Source organism: Ornithodoros turicata, chromosome 9 (assembly GCF_037126465.1).
Source record: "Ornithodoros turicata isolate Travis chromosome 9, ASM3712646v1, whole genome shotgun sequence".
NCBI lineage: Eukaryota > Metazoa > Arthropoda > Arachnida > Ixodida > Argasidae > Ornithodoros > Ornithodoros turicata.
Window position 1 is genome coordinate 3387855 of NC_088209.1, and position 26164 is coordinate 3414018.

At 51.5% G+C, this 26164-nt stretch overlaps 1 protein-coding gene across 1 annotated transcript in view; it reads right to left on the bottom strand.

Annotated features, from left to right (window-relative positions):
* LOC135369136 (uncharacterized) overlaps positions 1-25951 on the bottom strand; it is a 49014-nt gene extending 23063 nt beyond the window's left edge. Inside the window, exons 1-4 of the mRNA XM_064602797.1 lie at positions 25937-25951; positions 23055-23282; positions 20379-20591; positions 5544-5673 (exon numbers count right to left, since the gene is read on the bottom strand). Coding sequence (XP_064458867.1) covers positions 5544-5673; positions 20379-20591; positions 23055-23282; positions 25937-25951 — 586 coding nt within the window. The remainder of the gene's footprint in view (positions 1-5543; positions 5674-20378; positions 20592-23054; positions 23283-25936) is intronic.
* Between the last annotated feature and the right edge of the window lie 213 nt (positions 25952-26164).

Consider the following 26164-nt stretch of genomic DNA (forward strand, 5'->3'; position numbering starts at 1 on the left):
TTTAGGGCAATTAGTCCACTGTTGTCACTGCGGAGGGAATCTCTGGGTTCCTGCTCCTCTCAACAGTGGGAAATCTAGGGCAAATTAGTCCACTGTTGTCACTGCGGAGGGAATCTCTGGGTTCCTGCTCCTCTGAACAGTGGGAAATTTAGAGCAATTAGTCCACTATTGTCACTGCGGAGGGAATCTCTGGGTTCCTACTCCTCTCAAAAGTGGGAAATTTAGAGCAATTAGTCCACTGTTGTCACTGCGGAGAGAATCTCTGGGTTCCTGCTCCTCTCAACAGTGGGAAATCTAGGGCAAATTAGTTATGGAGATGTTAGTGGCAGACTGGCATAGTAAGAACATAGAGGATTACAGTAAGGACATGGAGACATACAATGAGGACGTGGGGACTTACGATAAGGACATGACGACTTACAATGAGGACATGGAGACTTACTGCCTTAAGAAAGGTCTTACAGCTACATGCCTCACAGCGGCAGTATTTATGCCCATCTCTGCCAGAAATATACATATCAAAATGTCATTTTTGCATGAATAATAGAGTTATTATCAAGGTAACTTGCATATTGTAAAAACATTTTTGGGCCCCTCATATAGGGCCCCGGTTAGCGAATGCTGCGGCAACCTAATCATAGGTGGTTGTGGTGGTGGTGGTGCTGCTGGCTGCTGCTTGCTGCTGGCTGGTGGCTGCTGCTGGCTGGTGGCTGCTGCTGGCTGCTGCTTGCTGTCTGCTTCTGACTGGCTGCTGGCTGCTGCTGCTTGCTGCTGCAGGCTGCTTGCTGCTTGCTGGCTGCTGCTTGCTGCTCCTTGCTGCTGCTGGCTGCTGCTGGCTGCTTGCTGCTGTTGGCTGCTGCTTGATGCTGCTGGCTGCTGCTGGCTGCTGCTTGCTGCTGCTTGCTGGCTGCTGCTGGCTAGTGCTTGCTGCTGCTTGCTGGTGCTTGCTGCTGCTGGCTGCTGCTTGCTGCTGCTGGCTACTGCTGGCTGCTGCTGGCTGCTGCTGGCTGCTGCTTGCTGCTGCTTGCTGGCTGCTGCTGGCTAGTGCTTGCTGCTGCTTGCTGGTGCTTGCTGCTGCTGGCTGCTGCTTGCTGCTGCTTGCTGCTGGGTGCTGGCAGCTTGCTGCTGCTGGCTGCTCGCTGCTGCTGGCTGCTTGCTGCTGCTGGCTGCTTGCTGCTGCAGGCTGCTGGCTGCTTTCTTGCTGCTGTTACCTGCTGCTTGCTGGCTGCTGCTGGCTGCTGCTTGCTGCTGCTTGCTGGCTGCTGCTTGCTGCTGCTTGCTGCTGCTTGCTGCTGCTGGCTGCTGCTTGCTGCTGCTTGCTTCTGGCTGCTGCTGGCTGCTGGGTGCTGCTGAAATTGAGGGCAATTAGTCCACTGTTGTCACTGCGGAGGGAATCTCTGGGTTCCTGCTCCTCTCACCAGTGGGAAATTTAGGGCAGTTAGTCCACTGTTGTCACTGCGGAGGGAATCTCTGGGTTCCTGCTCCTCTCAACAGTGGAACATTTAGGGCAATTAGTCCACTGTTGTCACTGCGGAGGGAATCTCTGGGTTCCTGCTCCTCTCACCAGTGGGAAATTTAGGGCAATTAGTCCACTGTTGTCACTGCGGAGGGAATCTCTGGGTTCCTGCTCCTCTCAACAGTGGGAAATTTAGGGCAATTAGTCCACTATTGTCACTGCGGAGGGAATCTCTGGGTTCCTGCTCCTCTCAAAAGTGGGAAATTTAGGGCAATTAGTCCACTGTTGTCACTGCGGAGGGAATCTCTGGGTTCCTGCTCCTCCCAACAGTGGGAAATTTAGGGCAATTAGTCCACTGTTGTCACTGCGGAGGGAATCTCTGGGTTCCTGCTCCTCTCAACAGTGGGAAATCTAGGGCAAATTAGTCCACTGTTGTCACTGCGGAGGGAATCTCTGGGTTCCTGCTCCTCTCAACAGTGGGGAATTTAGAGCAATTAGTCCACTATTGTCACTGCGGAGGGAATCTCTGGGTTCCTGCTCCTCTCAAAAGTGGGAAATTTAGGGCAATTAGTCCACTGTTGTCACTGCGGAGGGAATCTCTGGGTTCCTGCTCCTCTCAACAGTGGGAAATTTAGGGCAATTAGTCCGCTTTTGTCACTGCGGAGGGAATCTCTGGGTTCCTGCTCCTCTCAACAGTGGGAAATCTAGGGCAAATTAGTTATGGAGATGTTAGTGGCAGACTGGCATAGTAAGGACATAGAGGATTACAGTAAGGACATGGAGACTTACAATGAGGACGTGGGGACTTACGATAAGGATATGACGACTTACAATGAGGACATGGAGAATTACTGCCTTAAGAAAGGTCTTACAGCTACATGCCTCACAGCGGCATGCCTTACTGCCACACGTCTCACAGCTACATGCCTTACTGTATATGCCTTACCAGCTGCATGCCATACCGCTATGCTACTGCGCTCTTGCGACTGCGGAGGGAATCTCTGGGTTCCTGCTCCTCTCAACAGTGGAAAATTTAGGGCAATTAGTCCACTGTTGTCACTGCGGAGGGAATCTCTGGGTTCCTGCTCCTCTCAACAGTGGGAAATCTAGGGCAAATTAGTCCACTGTTGTCACTGCGGAGGGAATCTCTGGGTTCCTGCTCCTCTCAAAAGTGGGAAATTTAGGGCAATTAGTCCACTGTTTTCACTGCGGAGGGAATCTCTGGGTTCCTGCTCCTCTCAACAGTGGGAAATTTAGGGCAATTAGTCCACTATTGTCACTGCGGAGGGAATCTCTGGGTTCCTGCTCCTCTCAAAAGTGGGAAATTTAGGGCAATTAGTCCACTGTTGTCACTGCGGAGGGAATCTCTGGGTTCCTGCTCCTCTCAACAGTGGGAAATTTAGGGCAATTAGTCCACTGTTGTCACTGCGGAGGGAATCTCTGGGTTCCTGCTCCTCTCAACAGTGGGAAATCTAGGGCAAATTAGTTATGGAGATGTTAGTGGCAGACTGGCATAGTAAGGACATAGAGGATTACAGTAAGGACATGGAGACTTACAATGAGGACGTGGGGACTTACGATAAGGACATGACGACTTACAATGAGGACATGGAGACTTACTGCCTTAAGAAAGGTCTTACAGCTACATGCCTCACAGCGGCATGCCTTACTGCCACACGTCTCACAGCTACATGCCTTACTGTATATGCCTTACCAGCTGCATGCCATACCGCTATGCTACTGCGCTCTTGCGACTGCGGAGGGAATCTCTGGGTTCCTGCTCCTCTCAACAACGGGAAATTTAGGGCAATTAGTCCACTGTTGTCACTGCGGAGGGAATCTCTGGGTTCCTGCTCCTCTCAACAGTGGAAAATCTAGGGCAAATTAGTCCACTGTTGTCACTGCGGAGGGAATCTCTGGGTTCCTGCTCCTCTCAACAGTGGAAAATTTAGGGCAATTAGTCCACTGTTGTCACTGGGGAGGGAATCTCTGGGTTCCTGCTCCTCTCAACAGTGGGAAATTTAGGGCAATTAGTCCACTGTTGTCACTGCGGAGGGAATCTCTGGGTTCCTGCTCCTCTCAACAGTGGGAAATCTAGGGCAATTAGTCCATTATTGTCACTGCGGAGGGAATCTCTGGGTTCCTGCTCCTCTCAAAAGTGGGAAATTTAGGGCAATTAGTCCACTGTTGTCACTGCGGAGGGAATCTCTGGGTTCCTGCTCCCCTCAACAGTGGGAAATCTAGGGCAAATTAGTTATGGAGATGTTAGTGGCAGACTGGCATAGTAAGGACATAGAGGATTACAGTAAGGACATGGAGACTTACAATGAGGACGTGGGGACTTACGATAAGGACATGACGACTTACAATGAGGACATGGAGACTTACTGCCTTAAGAAAGGTCTTACAGCTACATGCCTCACAGCAGCATGCCTTACTGCCACACGTCTCACAGCTACATGCCTTACTGTATATGCCTTACCAGCTGCATGCCATACCGCAATGCTACTGCGCTCTTGCGACTGCGGAGGGAATCTCTGGGTTCCTGCTCCTCTCAACAGTGGAAAATTTAGGGCAATTAGTCCACTGTTGTCACTGCGGAGGGAATCTCTGGGTTCCTGCTCCTCTCAACAGTGGAAAATCTAGGGCAAATCAGTCCACTGTTGTCACTGCGGAGGGAATCTCTGGGTTCCTGCTCCTCTCAACAGTGGGAAATTTAGGGCAATTAGTCCACTGTTGTCACTGCGGAGGGAATCTCTGGGTTCCTGCTCCTCTCAACAGTGGAAAATTTAGGGCAATTAGTCCACTGTTGTCACTGCGGAGGGAATCTCTGGGTTCCTGCTCCTCTCAACAGTGGGAAATCTAGGGCAAATTAGTGCACTGTTGTCACTGCGGAGGGAATCTCTGGGTTCCTGCTCCTCTCACCAGTGGGAAATTTAGGGCAATTAGTCCACTATTGTCACTGCGGAGGGAAACTCTGGGTTCCTGCTCCTCTCAAAAGTGGGAAATTTAGGGCAATTAGTCCACTGTTGTCACTGCGGAGGGAATCTCTGGGTTCCTGCTCCTCTCAACACTGGGAAATTTAGGGCAAATTAGTTATGGAGATGTTAGTCGCACACTGGCATAGTAAGGACATAGAGGATTACAGTAAGGACATGGAGACTTACAATGAGGACGTGGGGACTTACGATAAGGACATGACGACTTACAATGAGGACATGGAGACTTACTGCCTTAGGAAAGGTCTTACAGCTACATGCCTCACAGCGGCATGCCTTACTGCCACACGTCTCACAGCTACATGCCTAACTGTAAATGCCTTACCAGCTGCATGCCATACCGCTATGCTACTGCGCTCTTGCGACTGCGGAGGGAATCTCTGGGTTCCTGCTCCTCTCAACAGTGGGAAATTTAGGGCAATTAGTCCACTGTTGTCACTGCGGAGGGAATCTCTGGGTTCCTGCTCCTCTCAACAGTGGGAAATCTAGGGCAAATTAGTTATGGAGATGTTAGTGACAGACTGGCATAGTAAGGACATAGAGGATTACAGTAAGGACATGGAGACTTACAATGAGGACGTGGGGACTTACGATAAGGACATGACGACTTACAATGAGGACGTGGGGACTTACGATAAGGACATGACGACTTACAATGAGGACATGGAGACTTACTGCCTTAAGAAAGGTCTTACAGCTACATGCCTCACAGCGGCAGTATTTATGCCCACCTCTGCCAGAAATATACATATCAAAAGGTCATTTTTGCATGAATAATAGAGTTATTATCAAGGTAACTTGCATATTGTAAAAACTTTTTTGGGACCCCTCATATAGGGTTAGCGAATGCTGCGGCAACCTAATCATAGGTGGTTGTGGTGGTGGTGCTGCTGCTGGCTGCTGCTGGCTGGTGGCTGCTGCTGGCTGGTGGCTGCTGCTGGCTGCTGCTTGCTGGCTGCTGCTTGCTGGCTGCTGCTGCCTGCTGACTGGCTGCTGGCTGCTGCTGCTTGCTGCTGCTTGCTGCTGCTGGCTGCTTCCTGCTGCTGGCTGCTTGCTACTGCTTGCTGCTGCTGGCTGCTGCTGCTTGCTGCTGGCTGCTGCTGGCTGCTGCTGCTTGCTGCTGGCTGCTGCTTGCTGCTGTTTGCTGGTGCTGGCTGGTGCTGGCTGCTGCGTGTTGGCTGCTGCTTGCTGCTGCTTGCTGCTTGCTGCTGGCTGCTGCTGAAATTGAGGGCAATTAGTCCACTGTTGTCACTGCGGAGGGAATCTCTGGGTTCCTGCTCCTCTCAACAGTGGGAAATTTAGGGCAATTAGTCCACTATTGTCACTGCGGAGGGAATCTCTGGGTTCCTGCTCCTCTCAAAGGTGGGAAATTTAGGGCAATTAGTCCACTGTTGTCACTGCGGGGGGAATCTCTGGGTTCCTGCTCCTCTCAACAGTGGGAAATTTAGGGCAATTAGTCCACTGTTGTCACTGCGGAGGGAATCTCTGGGTTCCTGCTTCTCTCAACAGTGGGAAATCTAGGGCAAATTAGTTATGGAGATGTTGGTGGCAGACTGGCATAGTAAGGACATAGAGGATTACAGTAAGGACATGGAGACTTACAATGAGGACATGGAGACTTACTGCCTTAAGAAAGGTCTTACAGCTACGTGCCTCACAGCGGCAGTATTTATGCCCATCTCTGCCAGAAATATACATATCAAAATGTCATTTTTGCATGAATAATAGAGTTATTATCAAGGTAACTTGCATATTGTAAAAATATTTTTGGGACCCCTCATATAGGGCCCCGGTTAGCGAATGCTGCGGCAACCTAATCATAGGTGGTTGTGGTGGTGGTGCTGCTGCTGGCTGCTGCTTGCTGCTGGCTGGTGGCTGCTGCTCGCTGCTGACTGGCTGCTGGCTGCTAGCTGCTGCTGGCTGCTTCCTGCTGCTGGCTGCTTGCTACTGCTTGCTGCTGCTGCTGCTGGCTGCTTGCTGCTTGGTGGCTGCTTGCTGGCTGTTGGGGCTGCTGGCTGCTGCTTGCTGTTCCTTGCTGCTGCTGGCTGCTGCTGGCTGCTTGCTGCTGTTGGCTGCTGCTTGATGCTGGTGGCTGCTGCTTGCTGCTGCTTGCTGCTGCCGGCCACTGCTGGCTGCTGCTGGCTGCTGGCTGCTGCTGCTTGCTGCTGGCTGCTGCTTGCTGGCTGCTGGTGGCTGCTGCTTGCTGCTGCTGGCTGCTGCTTGCTGCTGCTTGCTGCTTGCTGCTGGCTGCTGCTGGCTGCTGGCTGCTGCTGAAATTGAGGGCAATTAGTCCACTGTTGTCACTGCGGAGGGAATCTCTGGGTTCCTGCTCCTCTCAACAGTGGGAAATTTAGGGCAATTAGTCCACTGTTGTCACTGCGGAGGGAATCTCTGGGTTCCTGCTCCTCTCAACAGTGGGAAATCTGGGGCATTTTAGTCCACTGTTGTCACTGCGGAGGGAATCTCTGGGTTCCTGCTCCTCTCAACAGTGGGAAATTTAGGGCAATTAGTCCACTATTGTCACTGCGGAGGGAATCTCTGGGTTCCTGCTCCTCTCAAAAGTGGGAAATTTAGTGCAATTAGTCCACTGTTGTCACTGCGGAGGGAATCTCTGGGTTCCTGCTCCTCTCAACAGTGGGAAATCTAGGGCAATTAGTCCACTGTTGTCACTGCAGAGGGAATCTCTGGGTTCCTGCTCCTCTCAACAGTGGGAAATCTAGGGCAAATTAGTTATGGAGATGTTAGTGGCAGACTGGCATAGTAAGGACATAGAGGTTAACAGTAAGGACATGGAGACTTACAATGAGGACGTGGGGACTTACGATAAGGACATGACGACTTACAATGAGGACATGGAGACTTACTGCCTTAAGAAAGGTCTTACAGCTACATGCCTCACAGCGGCATGCCTTACTGCCACACGTCTCACAGCTACATGCCTTACTGTATATGCCTTACCAGCTGCATGCCATACCGCTATGCTACTGCGCTCTTGCGACTGCGGAGGGAATCTCTGGGTTCCTGCTCCTCTCAACAGTGGAAAATCTAGGGCAAATTAGTCCACTGTTGTCACTGCAGAGGGAATCTCTGGGTTCCTGCTCCTCTCAACAGTGGGAAATTTAGGGCAATTAGTCCACTGTTGTCACTGCGGAGGGAATCTCTGGGTTCCTGCTCCTCTCAACAGTGGGAAATTTAGGGCAATTAGTCCACTGTTGTCACTGCGGAGGGAATCTCTGGGTTCCTGCTCCTCTCAACAGTGGGAAATCTAGGGCAAATTAGTCCACTGTTGTCACTGCGGAGGGAATCTCTGGGTTCCTGCTCCTCTCAAAAGTGGGAAATTTAGGGCAATTAGTCCACTGTTGTCACTGCGGAGGGAATCTCTGGGTTCCTGCTCCTCTCAACAGTGGGAAATCTAGGGCAAATTAGTCCACTGTTGTCACTGCGGAGGGAATCTCTGGGTTCCTGCTCCCCTCAACAGTGGGAAATCTAGGGCAAATTAGTTATGGAGATGTTAGTCGCACACTGGCATAGTAAGGACATAGAGGATTACAGTAAGGACATGGAGACTTACAATGAGGACGTGGGGACTTACGATAAGGACATGACGACTTACAATGAGGACATGGAGACTTACTGCCTTAAGAAAGGTCTTACAGCTACATGCCTCACAGCGGCATGCCTTACTGCCACACGTCTCACAGCTACATGCCTAACTGTAAATGCCTTACCAGCTGCATGCCATACCGCTATGCTACTGCGCTCTTGCGACTGCGGAGGGAATCTCTGGGTTCCTGCTCCTCTCGACAGTGGGAAATTTAGGGCAATTAGTCCACTGTTGTCACTGCGGAGGGAATCTCTGGGTTCCTGCTCCTCTCAACAGTGGAAAATCTAGGGCAATTAGTCCACTGTTGTCACTGCGGAGCGAATCTCTGGGTTCCTGCTCCTCTCAACAGTGGAAAATCTAGGGCAAATTAGTCCACTGTTGTCACTGCGGAGGGAATCTCTGGGTTCCTGCTCCTCTCAACAGTGGGAAATATAGGGCAATTAGTCCACTGTTGTCACTGCGGAGGGAATCTCTGGGTTCCTGCTCCTCTCAACAGTGGAAAATCTAGGGCAAATCAGTCCACTGTTGTCACTGCGGAGGGAATCTCTGGATTCCTGCTCCTCTCAACAGTGGGAAATTTAGGGCAATTAGTCCACTGTTGTCACTGCGGAGGGAATCTCTGGGTTCCTGCTCCTCTCAACAGTGGAAAATTTAGGGCAATTAGTCCACTGTTGTCACTGCGGAGGGAATCTCTGGGTTCCTGCTCCTCTCAACAGTGGGAAATCTAGGGCAAATTAGTGCACTGTTGTCACTGCGGAGGGAATCTCTGGGTTCCTGCTCCTCTCACCAGTGGGAAATTTAGGGCAATTAGTCCACTATTGTCACTGCGGAGGGAAACTCTGGGTTCCTGCTCCTCTCAAAAGTGGGAAATTTAGGGCAATTAGTCCACTGTTGTCACTGCGGAGGGAATCTCTGGGTTCCTGCTCCTCTCAACACTGGGAAATTTAGGGCAATTAGTCCACTATTGTCACTGCGGAGGGAATCTCTGGGTTCCTGCTCCTCTCAACAGTGGGAAATTTAGGGCAATTAGTCCACTGTTGTCACTGCGGAGGGAATCTCTGGGTTCCTGCTCCTCTCAACAGTGGGAAATCTAGGGCAAATTAGTTATGGAGATGTTAGTGGCAGACTGGCATAGTAAGGACATAGAGGATTACAGTAAGGACATGAAGACTTACAATGAGGACGTGGGGACTTACGATAAGGGCATGACGACTTACAATGAGGACATGGAGACTTACTGCCTTAAGAAAGGTCTTACAGCTACATGCCTCACAGCGGCATGCCTTACTGCCACACGTCTCACAGCTACATGCCTTACTGTATATGCCTTACCAGCTGCATGCCATACCGCTATGCTACTGGGCTCTTGCGACTGCGGAGGGAATCTCTGGGTTCCTGCTCCTCTCAACAACGGGAAATTTAGGGTAATTAGTCCACTGTTGTCACTGCGGAGGGAATCTCTGGGTTTCTGCTCCTCTCAACAGTGGAAAATCTAGGGCAAATCAGTCCACTGTTGTCACTGCGGAGGGAATCTCTGGGTTCCTGCTACTCTCAACAGTGGGAAATTTAGGGCAATTAGTCCACTGTTGTCACTGCGGAGGGAATCTCTGGGTTCCTGCTCCTCTCAACAGTGGAAAATCTAGGGCAATTAGTCCACTGTTGTCACTGCGGAGCGAATCTCTGGGTTCCTGCTCCTCTCAACAGTGGAAAATCTAGGGCAAATTAGTCCACTGTTGTCACTGCGGAGGGAATCTCTGGGTTCCTGCTCCTCTCAACAGTGGGAAATCTAGGGCAAATTAGTTATGGAGATGTTAGTGGCAGACTGGCATAGTAAGAACATAGAGGATTACAGTAAGGACATGGAGACATACAATGAGGACGTGGGGACTTACGATAAGGACATGACGACTTACAATGAGGACATGGAGACTTACTGCCTTAAGAAAGGTCTTACAGCTACATGCCTCACAGCGGCAGTATTTATGCCCATCTCTGCCAGAAATATACATATCAAAATGTCATTTTTGCATGAATAATAGAGTTATTATCAAGGTAACTTGCATACTGTAAAAACATTTTTGGGCCCCTCATATAGGGCCCCGGTTAGCGAATGCTGCGGCAACCTAATCATAGGTGGTTGTGGTGGTGGTGCTGCTGCTGGCTGCTGCTTGCTGCTGGCTGGTGGCTGCTGCTGGCTGGTGGCTGCTGCTGGCTGCTGCTTGCTGTCTGCTTCTGACTGGCTGCTGGCTGCTGCTGCTTGCTGCTGCAGGCTGCTTGCTGCTTGCTGGCTGCTGGGGCTGCTGGCTGCTGCTTGCTGCTCCTTGCTGCTGCTGGCTGCTGCTTGCTGCTCCTTGCTGCTGCTGGCTGCTGCTTGATGCTGCTGGCTGCTGCTGGCTGCTGCTTGCTGCTGCTTGCTGGCTGCTGCTGGCTAGTGCTTGCTGCTGCTTGCTGGTGCTTGCTGCTGCTGGCTGCTGCTTGATGCTGCTGGCTGCTGCTTGCTGCTGCTGGCTGCTGCTTGCTGCTGCTGGCTACTGCTGGCTGCTGCTGGCTGCTGCTGGCTGCTGCTTGCTGCTGCTTGCTGGCTGCTGCTGGCTAGTGCTTGCTGCTGCTTGCTGGTGCTTGCTGCTGCTGGCTGCTGCTTGCTGCTGCTTGCTGCTGGGTGCTGGCTGCTTGCTGCTGCTGGCTGCTCGCTGCTGCTGGCTGCTTGCTGCTGCTGGCTGCTTGCTGCTGCAGGCTGCTGGCTGCTTTCTTGCTGCTGTTACCTGCTGCTTGCTGGCTGCTGCTGGCTGCTGCTTGCTGCTGCTTGCTGGCTGCTGCTTGCTGCTGCTTGCTGCTGCTTGCTGCTGCTTGCTGCTGCTGGCTGCTGCTTGCTGCTGCTTGCTTCTGGCTGCTGCTGAAATTGAGGGCAATTAGTCCACTGTTGTCACTGCGGAGGGAATCTCTGGGTTCCTGCTCCTCTCACCAGTGGGAAATTTAGGGCAGTTAGTCCACTGTTGTCACTGCGGAGGGAATCTCTGGGTTCCTGCTCCTCTCAACAGTGGAACATTTAGGGCAATTAGTCCACTGTTGTCACTGCGGAGGGAATCTCTGGGTTCCTGCTCCTCTCACCAGTGGGAAATTTAGGGCAATTAGTCCACTGTTGTCACTGCGGAGGGAATCTCTGGGTTCCTGCTCCTCTCAACAGTGGGAAATTTAGGGCAATTAGTCCACTATTGTCACTGCGGAGGGAATCTCTGGGTTCCTGCTCCTCTCAAAAGTGGGAAATTTAGGGCAATTAGTCCACTGTTGTCACTGCGGAGGGAATCTCTGGGTTCCTGCTCCTCCCAACAGTGGGAAATTTAGGGCAATTAGTCCACTGTTGTCACTGCGGAGGGAATCTCTGGGTTCCTGCTCCTCTCAACAGTGGGAAATCTAGGGCAAATTAGTCCACTGTTGTCACTGCGGAGGGAATCTCTGGGTTCCTGCTCCTCTCAACAGTGGGAAATTTAGAGCAATTAGTCCACTATTGTCACTGCGGAGGGAATCTCTGGGTTCCTGCTCCTCTCAAAAGTGGGAAATTTAGGGCAATTAGTCCACTGTTGTCACTGCGGAGGGAATCTCTGGGTTCCTGCTCCTCTCAACAGTGGGAAATTTAGGGCAATTAGTCCACTGTTGTCACTGCGGAGGGAATCTCTGGGTTCCTGCTCCTCTCAACAGTGGGAAATCTAGGGCAAATTAGTTATGGAGATGTTAGTGGCAGACTGGCATAGTAAGGACATAGAGGATTACAGTAAGGACATGGAGACTTACAATGAGGACGTGGGGACTTACGATAAGGACATGACGACTTACAATGAGGACATGGAGAATTACTGCCTTAAGAAAGGTCTTACAGCTACATGCCTCACAGCGGCATGCCTTACTGCCACACGTCTCACAGCTACATGCCTTACTGTATATGCCTTACCAGCTGCATGCCATACCGCTATGCTACTGCGCTCTTGCGACTGCGGAGGGAATCTCTGGGTTCCTGCTCCTCTCAACAGTGGAAAATTTAGGGCAATTAGTCCACTGTTGTCACTGCGGAGGGAATCTCTGGGTTCCTGCTCCTCTCAACAGTGGGAAATCTAGGGCAAATTAGTCCACTGTTGTCACTGCGGAGGGAATCTCTGGGTTCCTGCTCCTCTCAAAAGTGGGAAATTTAGGGCAATTAGTCCACTGTTTTCACTGCGGAGGGAATCTCTGGGTTCCTGCTCCTCTCAACACTGGGAAATTTAGGGCAATTAGTCCACTGTTGTCACTGCGGAGGGAATCTCTGGGTTCCTGCTCCTCTCAACAGTGGGAAATTTAGGGCAATTAGTCCACTGTTGTCACTGCGGAGAGAATCTCTGGGTTCCTGCTCCTCTCAACAGTGGGAAATCTAGGGCAAATTAGTTATGGAGATGTTAGTGGCAGACTGGCATAGTAAGGACATAGAGGATTACAGTAAGGACATGGAGACATACAATGAGGACGTGGGGACTTACGATAAGGACATGACTTACGATGAGGACATGGAGACTTACTGCCTTAAGAAAGGTCTTACAGCTACATGCCTCACAGCGGCAGTATTTATGCCCATCTCTGCCAGAAATATACATATCAAAATGTCATTTTTGCATGAATAATAGAGTTATTATCAAGGTAACTTGCATATTGCAAAAACATTTTTGGGACCCCTCATATAGGGCCCCGGTTAGCGAATGCTGCGGCAACCTAATCATAGGTGGTTGTGGTGGTGGTGCTGCTGCTGGCTGCTGCTTGCTGCTGGCTGGTGGCTGCTGCTGGCTGGTGGCTGCTGCTGGCTGCTGCTTGCTGCTGGCTGCTGCTTGCTGCTGGCTGCTGCTGACTGGCTGCTGGCTGCTGCTGCTTGCTGCTGCTGGCTGCTTGCTGCTTGCTGGCTGCTGGGGCTGCTGGCTGCTCCTTGCTGCTGCTTGCTACTCCTGGCTGCTGCTGGCTGCTTGCTGCTGTTGGCTGCTGCTTGATGCTGCTGGCTGCTGCTTGCTGCTGCTTGCTGCTGCTTGCTGCTGCTGGCTGCTGCTTGCTGGTGCTTGCTGCTGCTTGCTGGTGCTTGCTGCTGCTGGCTGCTGCTTGCTGCTGCTTGCTGCTGCTGGCTGCTTGCTGCTGCTGGCTGCTGCTGGCTGCTTGCTGCTGCTGGCTGATTGCTGCTGCTGGCTGCTGGCTGATTGCTGCTGCTGGCTGCTTGGTGCTGCTGGCTGCTTGCTGCTGCTGGCTGCTGCTGGATGCTGGCTGCTTGCTGCTGCTGGCTGCTGGCTGTTGGCTGCTTTCTTGCTGCTGTTACCTGCTGCTTGCTGGCTGCTGCTGGCTGCTGGCTGCTGCTGCTGGCTGCTGCTTGCTGCTGGTTGCTGGCTGCTGCTGGCTGCTGCTGGCTGCTGCTTGCTGCTGCTTGCTGCTGCTGGCTGCTGGCTGCTGCTTGCTGCTGCTTGCTTCTGGCTGCTGGCTGCTGCTGAAATTGAGGGCAATTAGTCCACTGTTGTCACTGCGGAGGGAATCTCTGGGTTCCTGCTCCTCTCACCAGTGGGAAATTTAGGGCAATTAGTCCACTGTTGTCACTGCGGAGGGAATCTCTGGGTTCCTGCTCCTCTCAACAGTGGGAAATTTAGGGCAATTAGTCCACTGTTGTCACTGCGGAGGGAATCTCTGGGTTCCTGCTCCTCTCAACAGTGGGAAATTTAGGGCAATTAGTCCACTATTGTCACTGCGGAGGGAATCTCTGGGTTCCTGCTCCTCTCAAAAGTGGGAAACTTAGGGCAATTAGTCCACTGTTGTCACTGCGGAGGGAATCTCTGGGTTCCTGCTCCTCTCAACACTGGGAAATTTAGGGCAATTAGTCCACTGTTGTCACTGCGGAGGGAATCTCTGGGTTCCTGCTCCTCTCAACAGTGGGAAATCTAGGGCAAATTAGTTATGGAGATGTTAGTGGCAGACTGGCATAGTAAGGACATAGAGGATTACAGTAAGGACATGGAGACTTACAATGAGGACGTGGGGACTTACGATAAGGACATGACGACTTACAATGAGGACATGGAGACTTACTGCCTTAAGAAAGGTCTTACAGCTACATGCCTCACAGCGGCATGCCTTACTGCCACACGTCTCACAGCTACATGCCTTACTGTATATGCCTTACCAGCTGCATGCCATACCGCTATGCTACTGCGCTCTTGCAACTGCGGAGGGAATCTCTGGGTTCCTGCTCCTCTCAACAGTGAAAAATCTAGGGCAAATTAGTCCACTGTTGTCACTGCGGAGGGAATCTCTGGGTTCCTGCTCCTCTCAACAGTGGGAAATTTAGGGCAATTAGTCCACTGTTGTCACTGGGGAGGGAATCTCTGGGTTCCTGCTCCTCTCAACAGTGGGAAATTTAGGGCAATTAGTCCACTGTTGTCACTGCGGAGGGAATCTCTGGGTTCCTGCTCCTCTCAACAGTGGGAAATTTAGAGCAATTAGTCCACTATTGTCACTGCGGAGGGAATCTCTGGGTTCCTGCTCCTCTCAACACTGGGAAGTTTAGGGCAATTAGTCCACTGTTGTCACTGCGGAGGGAATCTCTGGGTTCCTGCTCCTCTCAACACTGGGAAATTTAGGGCAATTAGTCCACTGTTGTCACTGCGGAGAGAATCTCTGGGTTCCTGCTCCTCTCAACAGTGGGAAATCTAGGGCAAATTAGTTATGGAGATGTTAGTGGCAGACTGGCATAGTAAGAACATAGAGGATTACAGTAAGGACATGGAGACATACAATGAGGACGTGGGGACTTACGATAAGGACATGACGACTTACAATGAGGACATGGAGACTTACTGCCTTAAGAAAGGTCTTACAGCTACATGCCTCACAGCGGCAGTATTTATGCCCATCTCTGCCAGAAATATACATATCAAAATGTCATTTTTGCATGAATAATAGAGTTATTATCAAGGTAACTCGCATATTGTAAAAACATTTTTGGGCCCCTCATATAGGGCCCCGGTTAGCGAATGCTGCGGCAACCTAATCATAGGTGGTTGTGGTGGTGGTGCTGCTGCTGGCTGCTGCTTGCTGCTGGCTGCTGGCTGCTTTCTTGCTGCTGTTACCTGCTGCTTGCTGGCTGCTGCTGGCTGCTGCTTGCTGCTGCTTGCTGGCTGCTGCTTGCTGCTGCTTGCTGCTGCTTGCTGCTGCTGGCTGCTGCTTGCTGCTGCTGGCTGCTGCTTGCTGCTGCTTGCTTCTGGCTGCTGCTGGCTGCTGCTGAAATTGAGGGCAATTAGTCCACTGTTGTCACTGCGGAGGGAATCTCTGGGTTCCTGCTCCTCTCACCAGTGGGAAATTTAGGGCAGTTAGTCCACTGTTGTCACTGCGGAGGGAATCTCTGGGTTCCTGCTCCTCTCAACAGTGGGAAATTTAGGGCAATTAGTCCACTGTTGTCACTGGGGAGGGAATCTCTGGGTTCCTGCTCCTCTCAACAGTGGGAAATTTAGGGCAATTAGTCCACTGTTGTCACTGCGGAGGGAATCTCTGGGTTCCTGCTCCTCTCAACAGTGGGAAATTTAGAGCAATTAGTCCACTATTGTCACTGCGGAGGGAATCTCTGGGTTCCTGCTCCTCTCAAAAGTGGGAAGTTTAGGGCAATTAGTCCACTGTTGTCACTGCGGAGGGAATCTCTGGGTTCCTGCTCCTCTCAACAGTGGGAAATTTAGGGCAATTAGTCCACTGTTGTCACTGCGGAGGGAATCTCTGGGTTCCTGCTCCTCTCAACAGTGGGAAATCTAGGGCAAATTAGTTATGGAGATGTTAGTGGCAGACTGGCATAGTAAGGACATAGAGGATTACAGTAAGGACATGGAGACTTACAATGAGGACGTGGGGACTTACGATAAGGACATGACGACTTACAATGAGGACATGGAGACTTACTGCCTTAAGAAAGGTCTTACAGCTACATGCCTCACAGCGGCATGCCTTACTGCCACACGTCTCACAGCTACATGCCTTACTGTATATGCCTTACCAGCTGCATGCCATACCGCTATGCTACTGCGCTCTTGCGACTGCGGAGGGAATCTCTGGGTTCCTGCTCCTCTCAACAGTGGAAAATTTAGGGCAATTAGTCCACTGTTGTCACTGCGGAGGGAATCTCTGGGTTCCTGCTCCTCTCAACAGTGGGAAATCTAGGGCAAATTAGTCCACTGTTGTCACTGCGGAGGGAATCTCTGGGTTCCTGCTCCTCTCAAAAGTGGAAAATTTAGGGCAATTAGTCCACTGTTTTCACTGCGGAGGGAATCTCTGGGTTCCTGCTCCTCTCAACACTGGGAAATTTAGGGCAATTAGTCCAATGTTGTCACTGCGGAGAGAATCTCTGGGTTCCTGCTCCTCTCAACAGTGGGAAATCTAGGGCAAATTAGTTATGGAGATGTTAGTGGCAGACTGGCATAGTAAGAACATAGAGGACTACAGTAAGGACATGGAGACATACAATGAGGACGTGGGGACTTACGATAAGGACATGACGACTTACAATGAGGACATGGAGACTTACTGCCTTAAGAAAGGTCTTACAGCTACATGCCTCACAGCGGCAGTATTTATGCCCATCTCTGCCAGAAATATACATATCAAAATGTTATTTTTGCATGAATAATAGAGTTATTATCAAGGTAACTTGCATATTGTAAAAACATTTTTGGGCCCCTCATATAGGGCCCCGGTTAGCGAATGCTGCGGCAACCTAATCATAGGTGGTTGTGGTGGTGGTGCTGCTGCTGGCTGCTGCTTGCTGCTGGCTGGTGGCTGCTGCTGGCTGGTGGCTGCTGCTGGCTAGTGGCTGCTGCTGGCTGCTGCTTGCTGTCTGCTGCTGACTGGCTGCTGGCTGCTGCTGCTTGCTGCTGCAGGCTGCTTGCTGCTTGCTGGCTGCTGGGGCTGCTGGCTGCTGCTTGCTGCTCCTTGCTGCTGCTGGCTGCTGCTGGCTGCTTGCTGCTGTTGGCTGCTGCTTGATGCTGCTGGCTGCTGCTTGCTGCTGCTGGCTACTGCTGGCTGCTGCTGGCTGCTGCTTGCTGCTGCTTGCTGGCTGCTGCTGGCTGGTGCTTGCTGCTGCTTGCTGGTGCTTGCTGCTGCTGGCTGCTGCTGGCTTCTTGCTGCTGTTGGCTGCTGCTTGATGCTGCTGGCTGCTGCTTGCTGCTGCTGGCTACTGCTGGCTGCTGCTGGCTGCTGCTGGCTAGTGCTTGCTGCTGCTTGCTGGTGCTTGCTGCTGGCTGCTTGCTGCTGGCTGCTTGCTGCTGCTGGCTGCTTGCTGCTGCTGGCTGCTTGCTGCTGCTGGCTGCTGCTGGCTGCTTGCTGCTGCAGGCTGCTGGCTGCTTTCTTGCTGCTGTTACCTGCTGCTTGCTGGCTGCTGCTGGCTGCTGCTTGCTGCTGCTTGCTGGCTGCTGCTTGCTGCTGCTTGCTGCTGCTTGCTGCTGCTGGCTGCTGCTTGCTGCTGCTGGCTGCTGCTTGCTGCTGCTTGCTTCTGGCTGCTGCTGGCTGCTGCTGAAATTGAGGGCAATTAGTCCACTGTTGTCACTGCGGAGGGAATCTCTGGGTTCCTGCTCCTCTCACCAGTGGGAAATTTAGGGCAGTTAGTCCACTGTTGTCACTGCGGAGGGAATCTCTGGGTTCCTGCTCCTCTCAACAGTGGAAAATTTAGGGCAATTAGTCCACTGTTGTCACTGCGGAGGGAATCTCTGGGTTCCTGCTCCTCTCAACAGTGGGAAATCTGGGGCAAATTAGTCCACTGTTGTCACTGCGGAGGGAATCTCTGGGTTCCTGCTCCTCTCAACAGTGGGAAATTTAGGGCAATTAGTCCACTATTGTCACTGCGGAGGGAATCTCTGGGTTCCTGCTCCTCTCAAAAGTGGGAAATTTAGGGCAATTAGTCCACTGTTGTCACTGCGGAGGGAATCTCTGGGTTCCTGCTCCTCTCAACAGTGGGAAATTTAGGGCAATTAGTCCACTGTTGTCACTGCGGAGGGAATCTCTGGGTTCCTGCTCCTCTCAACAGTGGGAAATCTAGGGCAAATTAGTTATGGAGATGTTAGTGGCAGACTGGCATAGTAAGGACATAGAGGATTACAGTAAGGACATGGAGACTTACAATGAGGACGTGGGGACTTACGATAAGGACATGACGACTTACAATGAGGACATGGAGACTTACTGCCTTAAGAAAGGTCTTACAGCTACATGCCTCACAGCGGCATGCCTTACTGCCACACGTCTCACAGCTACATGCCTTACTGTATATGCCTTACCAGCTGCATGCCATACCGCTATGCTACTGCGCTCTTGCGACTGCGGAGGGAATCTCTGGGTTCCTGCTCCTCTCAACAACGGGAAATTTAGGGCAATTAGTCCACTGTTGTCACTGCGGAGGGAATCTCTGGGTTCCTGCTCCTCTCAACAGTGGAAAATCTAGGGCAAATTAGTCCACTGTTGTCACTGCGGAGGGAATCTCTGGGTTCCTGCTCCTCTCAACAGTGGAAAATTTAGGGCAATTAGTCCACTGTTGTCACTGGGGAGGGAATCTCTGGGTTCCTGCTCCTCTCAACAGTGGGAAATTTAGGGCAATTAGTCCACTGTTGTCACTGCGGAGGGAATCTCTGGGTTCCTGCTCCTCTCAACAGTGGGAAATCTAGGGCAAATTAGTCCACTGTTGTACCTGCGGAGGGAATCTCTGGGTTCCTGCTCCTCTCAACAGTGGGAAATTTAGAGCAATTAGTCCATTATTGTCACTGCGGAGGGAATCTCTGGGTTCCTGCTCCTCTCAAAAGTGGGAAATTTAGGGCAATTAGTCCACTGTTGTCACTGCGGAGGGAATCTCTGGGTTCCTGCTCCTCTCAACAGTAGGAAATCTAGGGCAAATTAGTTATGGAGATGTTAGTGGCAGACTGGCATAGTAAGGACATAGAGGATTACAGTAAGGACATGGAGACTTACAATGAGGACGTGGGGACTTACGATAAGGACATGACGACTTACAATGAGGACATGGAGACTTACTGCCTTAAGAAAGGTCTTACAGCTACATGCCTCACAGCGGCATGCCTTACTGCCACACGTCTCACAGCTACATGCCTTACTGTATATGCCTTACCAGCTGCATGCCATACCGCTATGCTACTGCGCTCTTGCGACTGCGGAGGGAATCTCTGGGTTCCTGCTCCTCTCAACAGTGGAAAATTTAGGGCAATTAGTCCACTGTTGTCACTGCGGAGGGAATCTCTGGGTTCCTGCTCCTCTCAACAGTGGGAAATCTAGGGCAAATTAGTCCACTGTTGTCACTGCGGAGGGAATCTCTGGGTTCCTGCTCCTCTCAACAGTGGGAAATTTAGGGCAATTAGTCCACTATTGTCACTGCGGAGGGAATCTCTGGGTTCCTACTCCTCTCAAAAGTGGGAAATTTAGGGCAATTAGTCCACTGTTTTCACTGCGGAGGGAATCTCTGGGTTCCTGCTCCTCTCAACACTGGGAAATTTAGGGCAATTAGTCCACTGTTGTCACTGCGGAGAGAATCTCTGGGTTCCTGCTCCTCTCAACAGTGGGAAATCTAGGGCAAATTAGTTATGGAGATGTTAGTGGCAGACTGGCATAGTAAGAACATAGAGGATTACAGTAAGGACATGGAGACATACAATGAGGACGTGGGGACTTACGATAAGGACATGACGACTTACAATGAGGACATGGAGACTTATTGCCTTAAGAAAGGTCTTACAGCTACATGCCTCACAGCGGCAGTATTTATGCCCATCTCTGCCAGAAATATACATATCAAAATGTCATTTTTGCATGAATAATAGAGTTATTATCAAGGTAACTTGCATATTGTAAAAACATTTTTGGGCCCCTCATATAGGGCCCCGGTTAGCGAATGCTGCGGCAACCTAATCATAGGTGGTTGTGGTGATGGTGCTGCTGCTGGCTGGTGGCTGCTGCTGGCTGGTTGCTGCTGCTGGCTGCTGCTTGCTGTCTGCTGCTGACTGGCTGCTGGCTGCTGCTGCTTGCTGCTGCAGGCTGCTTGCTGCTTGCTGGCTGCTGGAGCTGCTGGCTGCTGCTTGCTGCTCCTTGCAGCTGCTGGCTGCTGCTGGCTGCTGCTTGCTGCTGTTGGCTGCTGCTTGATGCTGCTGGCTGCTGGCTGCTGCTTGCTGCTGCTGGCTACTGCTGGCTGCTGCTGGCTGCTGCTTGCTGCTGCTCGCTGGCTGCTGCTGGCTAGTGCTTGCTGCTGCTTGCTGCTGCTGGCTGCTGCTTGCTGCTGCTTGCTGCTGCTTGCTGCTGGCTGCTTGCTGCTGCTGGCTGCTTGCTGCTGCTGGCTGCTGCTGGCTGCTTGCTGCTGCAGGCTGCTGGCTGCTTTCTTGCTGCTGTTACCTGCTGCTTGCTGGCTGCTGCTGGCTGCTGCTTGCTGCTGCTTGCTGGCTGCTGCTTGCTGCTGCTGGCTGCTGCTTGCTCCTGCTTGCTTCTGGCTGCTGCTGGCTGCTGGCTGCTGCTGAAATTGAGGGCAATTAGTCCACTGTTGTCACTGCGGAGGGAATCTCTGGGTTCCTGCTCCTCTCACCAGTGGGAAATTTAGGGCAGTTAGTCCACTGTTGTCACTGCGGAGGGAATCTCTGGGTTCCTGCTCCTCTCAACAGTGGAACATTTAGGGCAATTAGTCCACTGTTGTCACTGCGGAGGGAATCTCTGGGTTCCTGCTCCTCTCAACAGTGGGAAATCTGGGGCAAATTAGTCCACTGTTGTCACTGCGGAGGGAATCTCTGGGTTCCTGCTCCTCTCAACAGTGGGAAATTTAGGGCAATTAGTCCACTATTGTCACTGCGGAGGGAATCTCTGGGTTCCTGCTCCTCTCAAAAGTGGGAAATTTAGGGCAATTAGTCCACTGTTGTCACTGCGGAGGGAATCTCTGGGTTCCTGCTCCTCCCAACAGTGGGAAATTTAGGGCAATTAGTCCACTGTTGTCACTGCGGAGGGAATCTCTGGGTTCCTGCTCCTCTCAACAGTGGGAAATCTAGGGCAAATTAGTTATGGAGATGTTAGTGGCAGACTGGCATAGTAAGGACATAGAGGATTACAGTAAGGACATGGAGACTTACAATGAGGACGTGGGGACTTACGATAAGGACATGACGACTTACAATGAGGACATGGAGACTTACTGCCTTAAGAAAGGTCTTACAGCTACATGCCTCACAGCGGCATGCCTTACTGCCACACGTCTCACAGCTACATGCCTTACTGTATATGCCTTACCAGCTGCATGCCATACCGCTATGCTACTGCGCTCTTGCGACTGCGGAGGGAATCTCTGGGTTCCTGCTCCTCTCAACAACGGGAAATCTCGGCAATTAGTCCACTGTTGTCACTGGGGAGGGAATCTCTGGGTTCCTGCTCCTCTCAACAGTGGAAAATCTAGGGCAAATTAGGCCACTGTTGTCACTGCGGAGGGAATCTCTGGGTTCCTGCTCCTCTCAACAGTGGGAAATTTAGGGCAATTAGTCCACTGTTGTCACTGCGGAGAGAATCTCTGGGTTCCTGCTCCTCTCAACAGTGGGAAATCTAGGGCAAATTGGAGATGTTAGTGGCAGACTGGCATAGTAAGGACATAGAGGATTACAGTAAGGACATGGAGACTTACAATGAGGACGTGGGGACTTACGATAAGGACATGACGACAAAGGTCTTACAGCTACATGCCTCACAGCGGCATGCCTTACTGCCACACGTCTCACAGCTACATGCCTTACTGTATATGCCTTACCAGCTGCATGCCATACCGCTATGCTACTGCGCTCTTGCGACTGCGGAGGGAATCTCTGGGTTCCTGCTCCTCTCAACAGTGGAAAATTTAGGGCAATTAGTCCACTGTTGTCACTGCGGAGGGAATCTCTGGGTTCCTGCTCCTCTCAACAGTGGGAAATCTAGGGCAAATTAGTCCACTGTTGTCACTGCGGAGGGAATCTCTGGGTTCCTGCTCCTCTCAAAAGTGGGAAATTTAGGGCAATTAGTCCACTGTTTTCACTGCGGAGGGAACCTCTGGGTTCCTGCTCCTCTCAACACTGGGAAATTTAGGGCAATTAGTCCACTGTTGTCACTGCGGAGGGAATCTCTGGGTTCCTGCTCCTCTCAACAGTGGGAAATTTAGGGCAATTAGTCCACTGTTGTCACTGCGGAGAGAATCTCTGGGTTCCTGCTCCTCTCAACAGTGGGAAATCTAGGGCAAATTAGTTATGGAGATGTTAGTGGCAGACTGGCATAGTAAGGACATAGAGGATTACAGTAAGGACATGGAGACATACAATGAGGACGTGGGGACTTACGATAAGGACATGACTTACGATGAGGACATGGAGACTTACTGCCTTAAGAAAGGTCTTACAGCTACATGCCTCACAGCGGCAGTATTTATGCCCATCTCTGCCAGAAATATACATATCAAAATGTCATTTTTGCATGAATAATAGAGTTATTATCAAGGTAACTTGCATATTGTAAAAACATTTTTGGGACCCCTCATATAGGGCCCCGGTTAGCGAATGCTGCGGCAACCTAATCATAGGTGGTTGTGGTGGTGGTGCTGCTGCTGGCTGCTGCTTGCTGCTGCTTGCTGCTGGCTGCTGCTGACTGGCTGCTGGCTGCTGCTGCTTGCTGCTGCTGGCTGCTTGCTGGCTGCTGGGGCTGCTGGCTGCTCCTTGCTGCTGCTTGCTACTCCGGGCTGCTGCTGGCTGCTTGCTGCTGTTGGCTGCTGCTTGATGCTGCTGGCTGCTGCTTGCTGCTGCTTGCTGCTGCTTGCTGCTGCTGGCTGCTGCTTGCTGGTGCTTGCTGCTGCTTGCTGGTGCTTGCTGCTGCTGGCTGCTGCTTGCTGCTGCTGGCTGCTTGCTGCTGCTGGCTGATTGCTGCTGCTGGCTGCTGGCTGATTGCTGCTGCTGGCTGCTTGGTGCTGCTGGCTGCTTGCTGCTGCTGGCTGCTGCTGGCTGCTGGCTGCTTGCTGCTGCTGGCTGCTGGCTGCTTTCTTGCTGCTGTTACCTGCTGCTTGCTGGCTGCTGCTGGCTGCTGGCTGCTGCTGCTGCTGGCTGCTGCTGGCTGCTGCTTGCTGCTGCTTGCTGCTGCTGGCTGCTGCTTGCTGCTGCTGGCTGCTGCTTGCTGCTGCTTGCTTCTGGCTGCTTCTGGCTGCTGGCTGCTGCTGAAATTGAGGGCAATTAGTCCACTGTTGTCACTGCGGAGGGAATCTCTGGTTCCTGCTCCTCTCACCAGTGGGAAATTTAGGGCAATTAGTCCACTGTTGTCACTGCGGAGGGAATCTCTGGGTTCCTGCTCCTCTCAACAGTGGGAAATTTAGGGCAATTAGTCCACTGTTGTCACTGCGGAGGGAATCTCTGGGTTCCTGCTCCTCTCAACAGTGGGAAACCTGGGGCAAATTAGAGTCTGTTGTCACTGCGGAGGGAATCTCTGGGTTCCTGCTCCTCTCAACAGTGGGAAATTTAGGGCAATTAGTCCACTATTGTCACTGCGGAGGGAATCTCTGGGTTCCTGCTCCTCTCAAAAGTGGGAAACTTAGGGCAATTAGTCCACTGTTGTCACTGCGGAGGGAATCTCTGGGTTCCTGCTCCTCTCAACACTGGGAAATTTAGGGCAATTAGTCCACTGTTGTCACTGCGGAGGGAATCTCTGGGTTCCTGCTCCTCTCAACAGTGGGAAATCTAGGGCAAATTAGTTATGGAGATGTTAGTGGCAGACTGGCATAGTAAGGACATAGAGGATTACAGTAAGGACATGGAGACTTACAATGAGGACGTGGGGACTTACGATAAGGACATGACGACTTACAATGAGGACATGGAGACTTACTGCCTTAAGAAAGGTCTTACAGCTACATGCCTCACAGCGGCATGCCTTACTGCCACACGTCTCACAGCTACATGCCTTACTGTGTATGCCTTACCAGCTGCATGCCATACCGCTATGCTACTGCGCTCTTGCGACTGCGGAGGGAATCTCTGGGTTCCTGCTCCTCTGAACAACGGGAAATTTAGGGCAATTAGTCCACTGTTGTCACTGCGGAGGGAATCTCTGGGTTCCTGCTCCTCTCAACAGTGAAAAATCTAGGGCAAATTAGTCCACTGTTGTCACTGCGGAGGGAATCTCTGGGTTCCTGCTCCTCTCAACAGTGGGAAATTTAGGGCAATTAATCCACTGTTGTCACTGGGGAGGGAATCTCTGGGTTCCTGCTCCTCTCAACAGTGGGAAATTTAGGGCAATTAGTCCACTGTTGTCACTGCGGAGGGAATCTCTGGGTTCCTGCTCCTCTCAACAGTGGAAATTTAGAGCAATTAGTCCACTATTGTCACTGCGGAGGGAATCTCTGGGTTCCTGCTCCTCTCAAAAGTGGGAAATTTAGGGCAATTAGTCCACTGTTGTCACTGCGGAGGGAATCTCTGGGTTCCTGCTCCTCTCAACAGTGGGAAATTTAGGGCAATTAGTCCACTGTTGTCACTGCGGAGGGAATCTCTGGGTTCCTGCTCCTCTCAACAGTGGGAAATCTAGGGCAAATTAGTTGTGGAGATGTTAGTGGCAGACTGGCATAGTAAGGACATAGAGGATTACAGTAAGGACATGGAGACTTACAATGAGGACGTGGGGACTTACGATAAGGACATGACGACTTACAATGAGGACATGGAGACTTACTGCCTTAAGAAAGGTCTTACAGCTACATGCCTCACAGCGGCATGCCTTACTGCCACACGTCTCACAGCTACATGCCTTACTGTATATGCCTTACCAGCTGCATGCCATACCGCTATGCTACTGCGCTCTTGCGACTGCGGAGGGAATCTCTGGGTTCCTGCTCCTCTCAACAACGGGAAATTTAGGGCAATTAGTCCACTGTTGTCACTGCGGAGGGAATCTCTGGGTTCCTGCTCCTCTCAACAGTGGAAAATTTAGGGCAATTAGTCCACTGTTGTCACTGGGGAGGGAATCTCTGGGTTCCTGCTCCTCTCAACAGTGGGAAATTTAGGGCAATTAGTCCACTGTTGTCACTGCGGAGGGAATCTCTGGGTTCCTGCTCCTCTCAACAGTGGGAAATCTAGGGCAAATTAGTCCACTGTTGTCACTGCGGAGGGAATCTCTGGGTTCCTGCTCCTCTCAACAGTGGGAAATTTAGAGCAATTAGTCCATTATTGTCACTGCGGAGGGAATCTCTGGGTTCCTGCTCCTCTCAAAAGTGGGAAATTTAGGGCAATTAGTCCACTGTTGTCACTGCGGAGGGAATCTCTGGGTTCCTGCTCCTCTCAACAGTGGGAAATCTAGGGCAAATTAGTTATGGAGATGTTAGTGGCAGACTGGCATAGTAAGGACATAGAGGATTACAGTAAGGACATGGAGACTTACAATGAGGACGTGGGGACTTACGATAAGGACATGACGACTTACAATGAGGACATGGAGACTTACTGCCTTAAGAAAGGTCTTACAGCTACATGCCTCACAGCGGCATGCCTTACTGCCACACGTCTCACAGCTACATGCCTTACTGTATATGCCTTACCAGCTGCATGCCATACCGCTATGCTACTGCGCTCTTGCGACTGCGGAGGGAATCTCTGGGTTCCTGCTCCTCTCAACAATGGGAAATCTCGGCAATTAGTCCACTGTTGTCACTGGGGAGGGAATCTCTGGGTTCCTGCTCCTCTCAACAGCGGAAAATCTAGGGCAAATTAGGCCACTGTTGTCACTGCGGAGGGAATCTCTGGGTTCCTGCTCCTCTCAACAGTGGGAAATTTAACGCCTGTGTTCCTGTCAAGGCTGGGAAATGCAGATGGAATGAGTTAGGACCTTCTGCTCCTCCATCTCCTGCAACAGTAGAACATTGAAGAATAGGTTACATTAACAACGTACAGAAGTTAAAGGACAAAGGCAGAAGTTTTCAACAAATCAGGGCAGCTAATCCAAGCAACTTACATCTAATAAAAATATGGGAACATGGCAGTCGTAAAAAACCAACAGTCTAAGACTGGTGAACGTTAGAAACGCAAAGAACATAAATATCGACATCAAATTGGA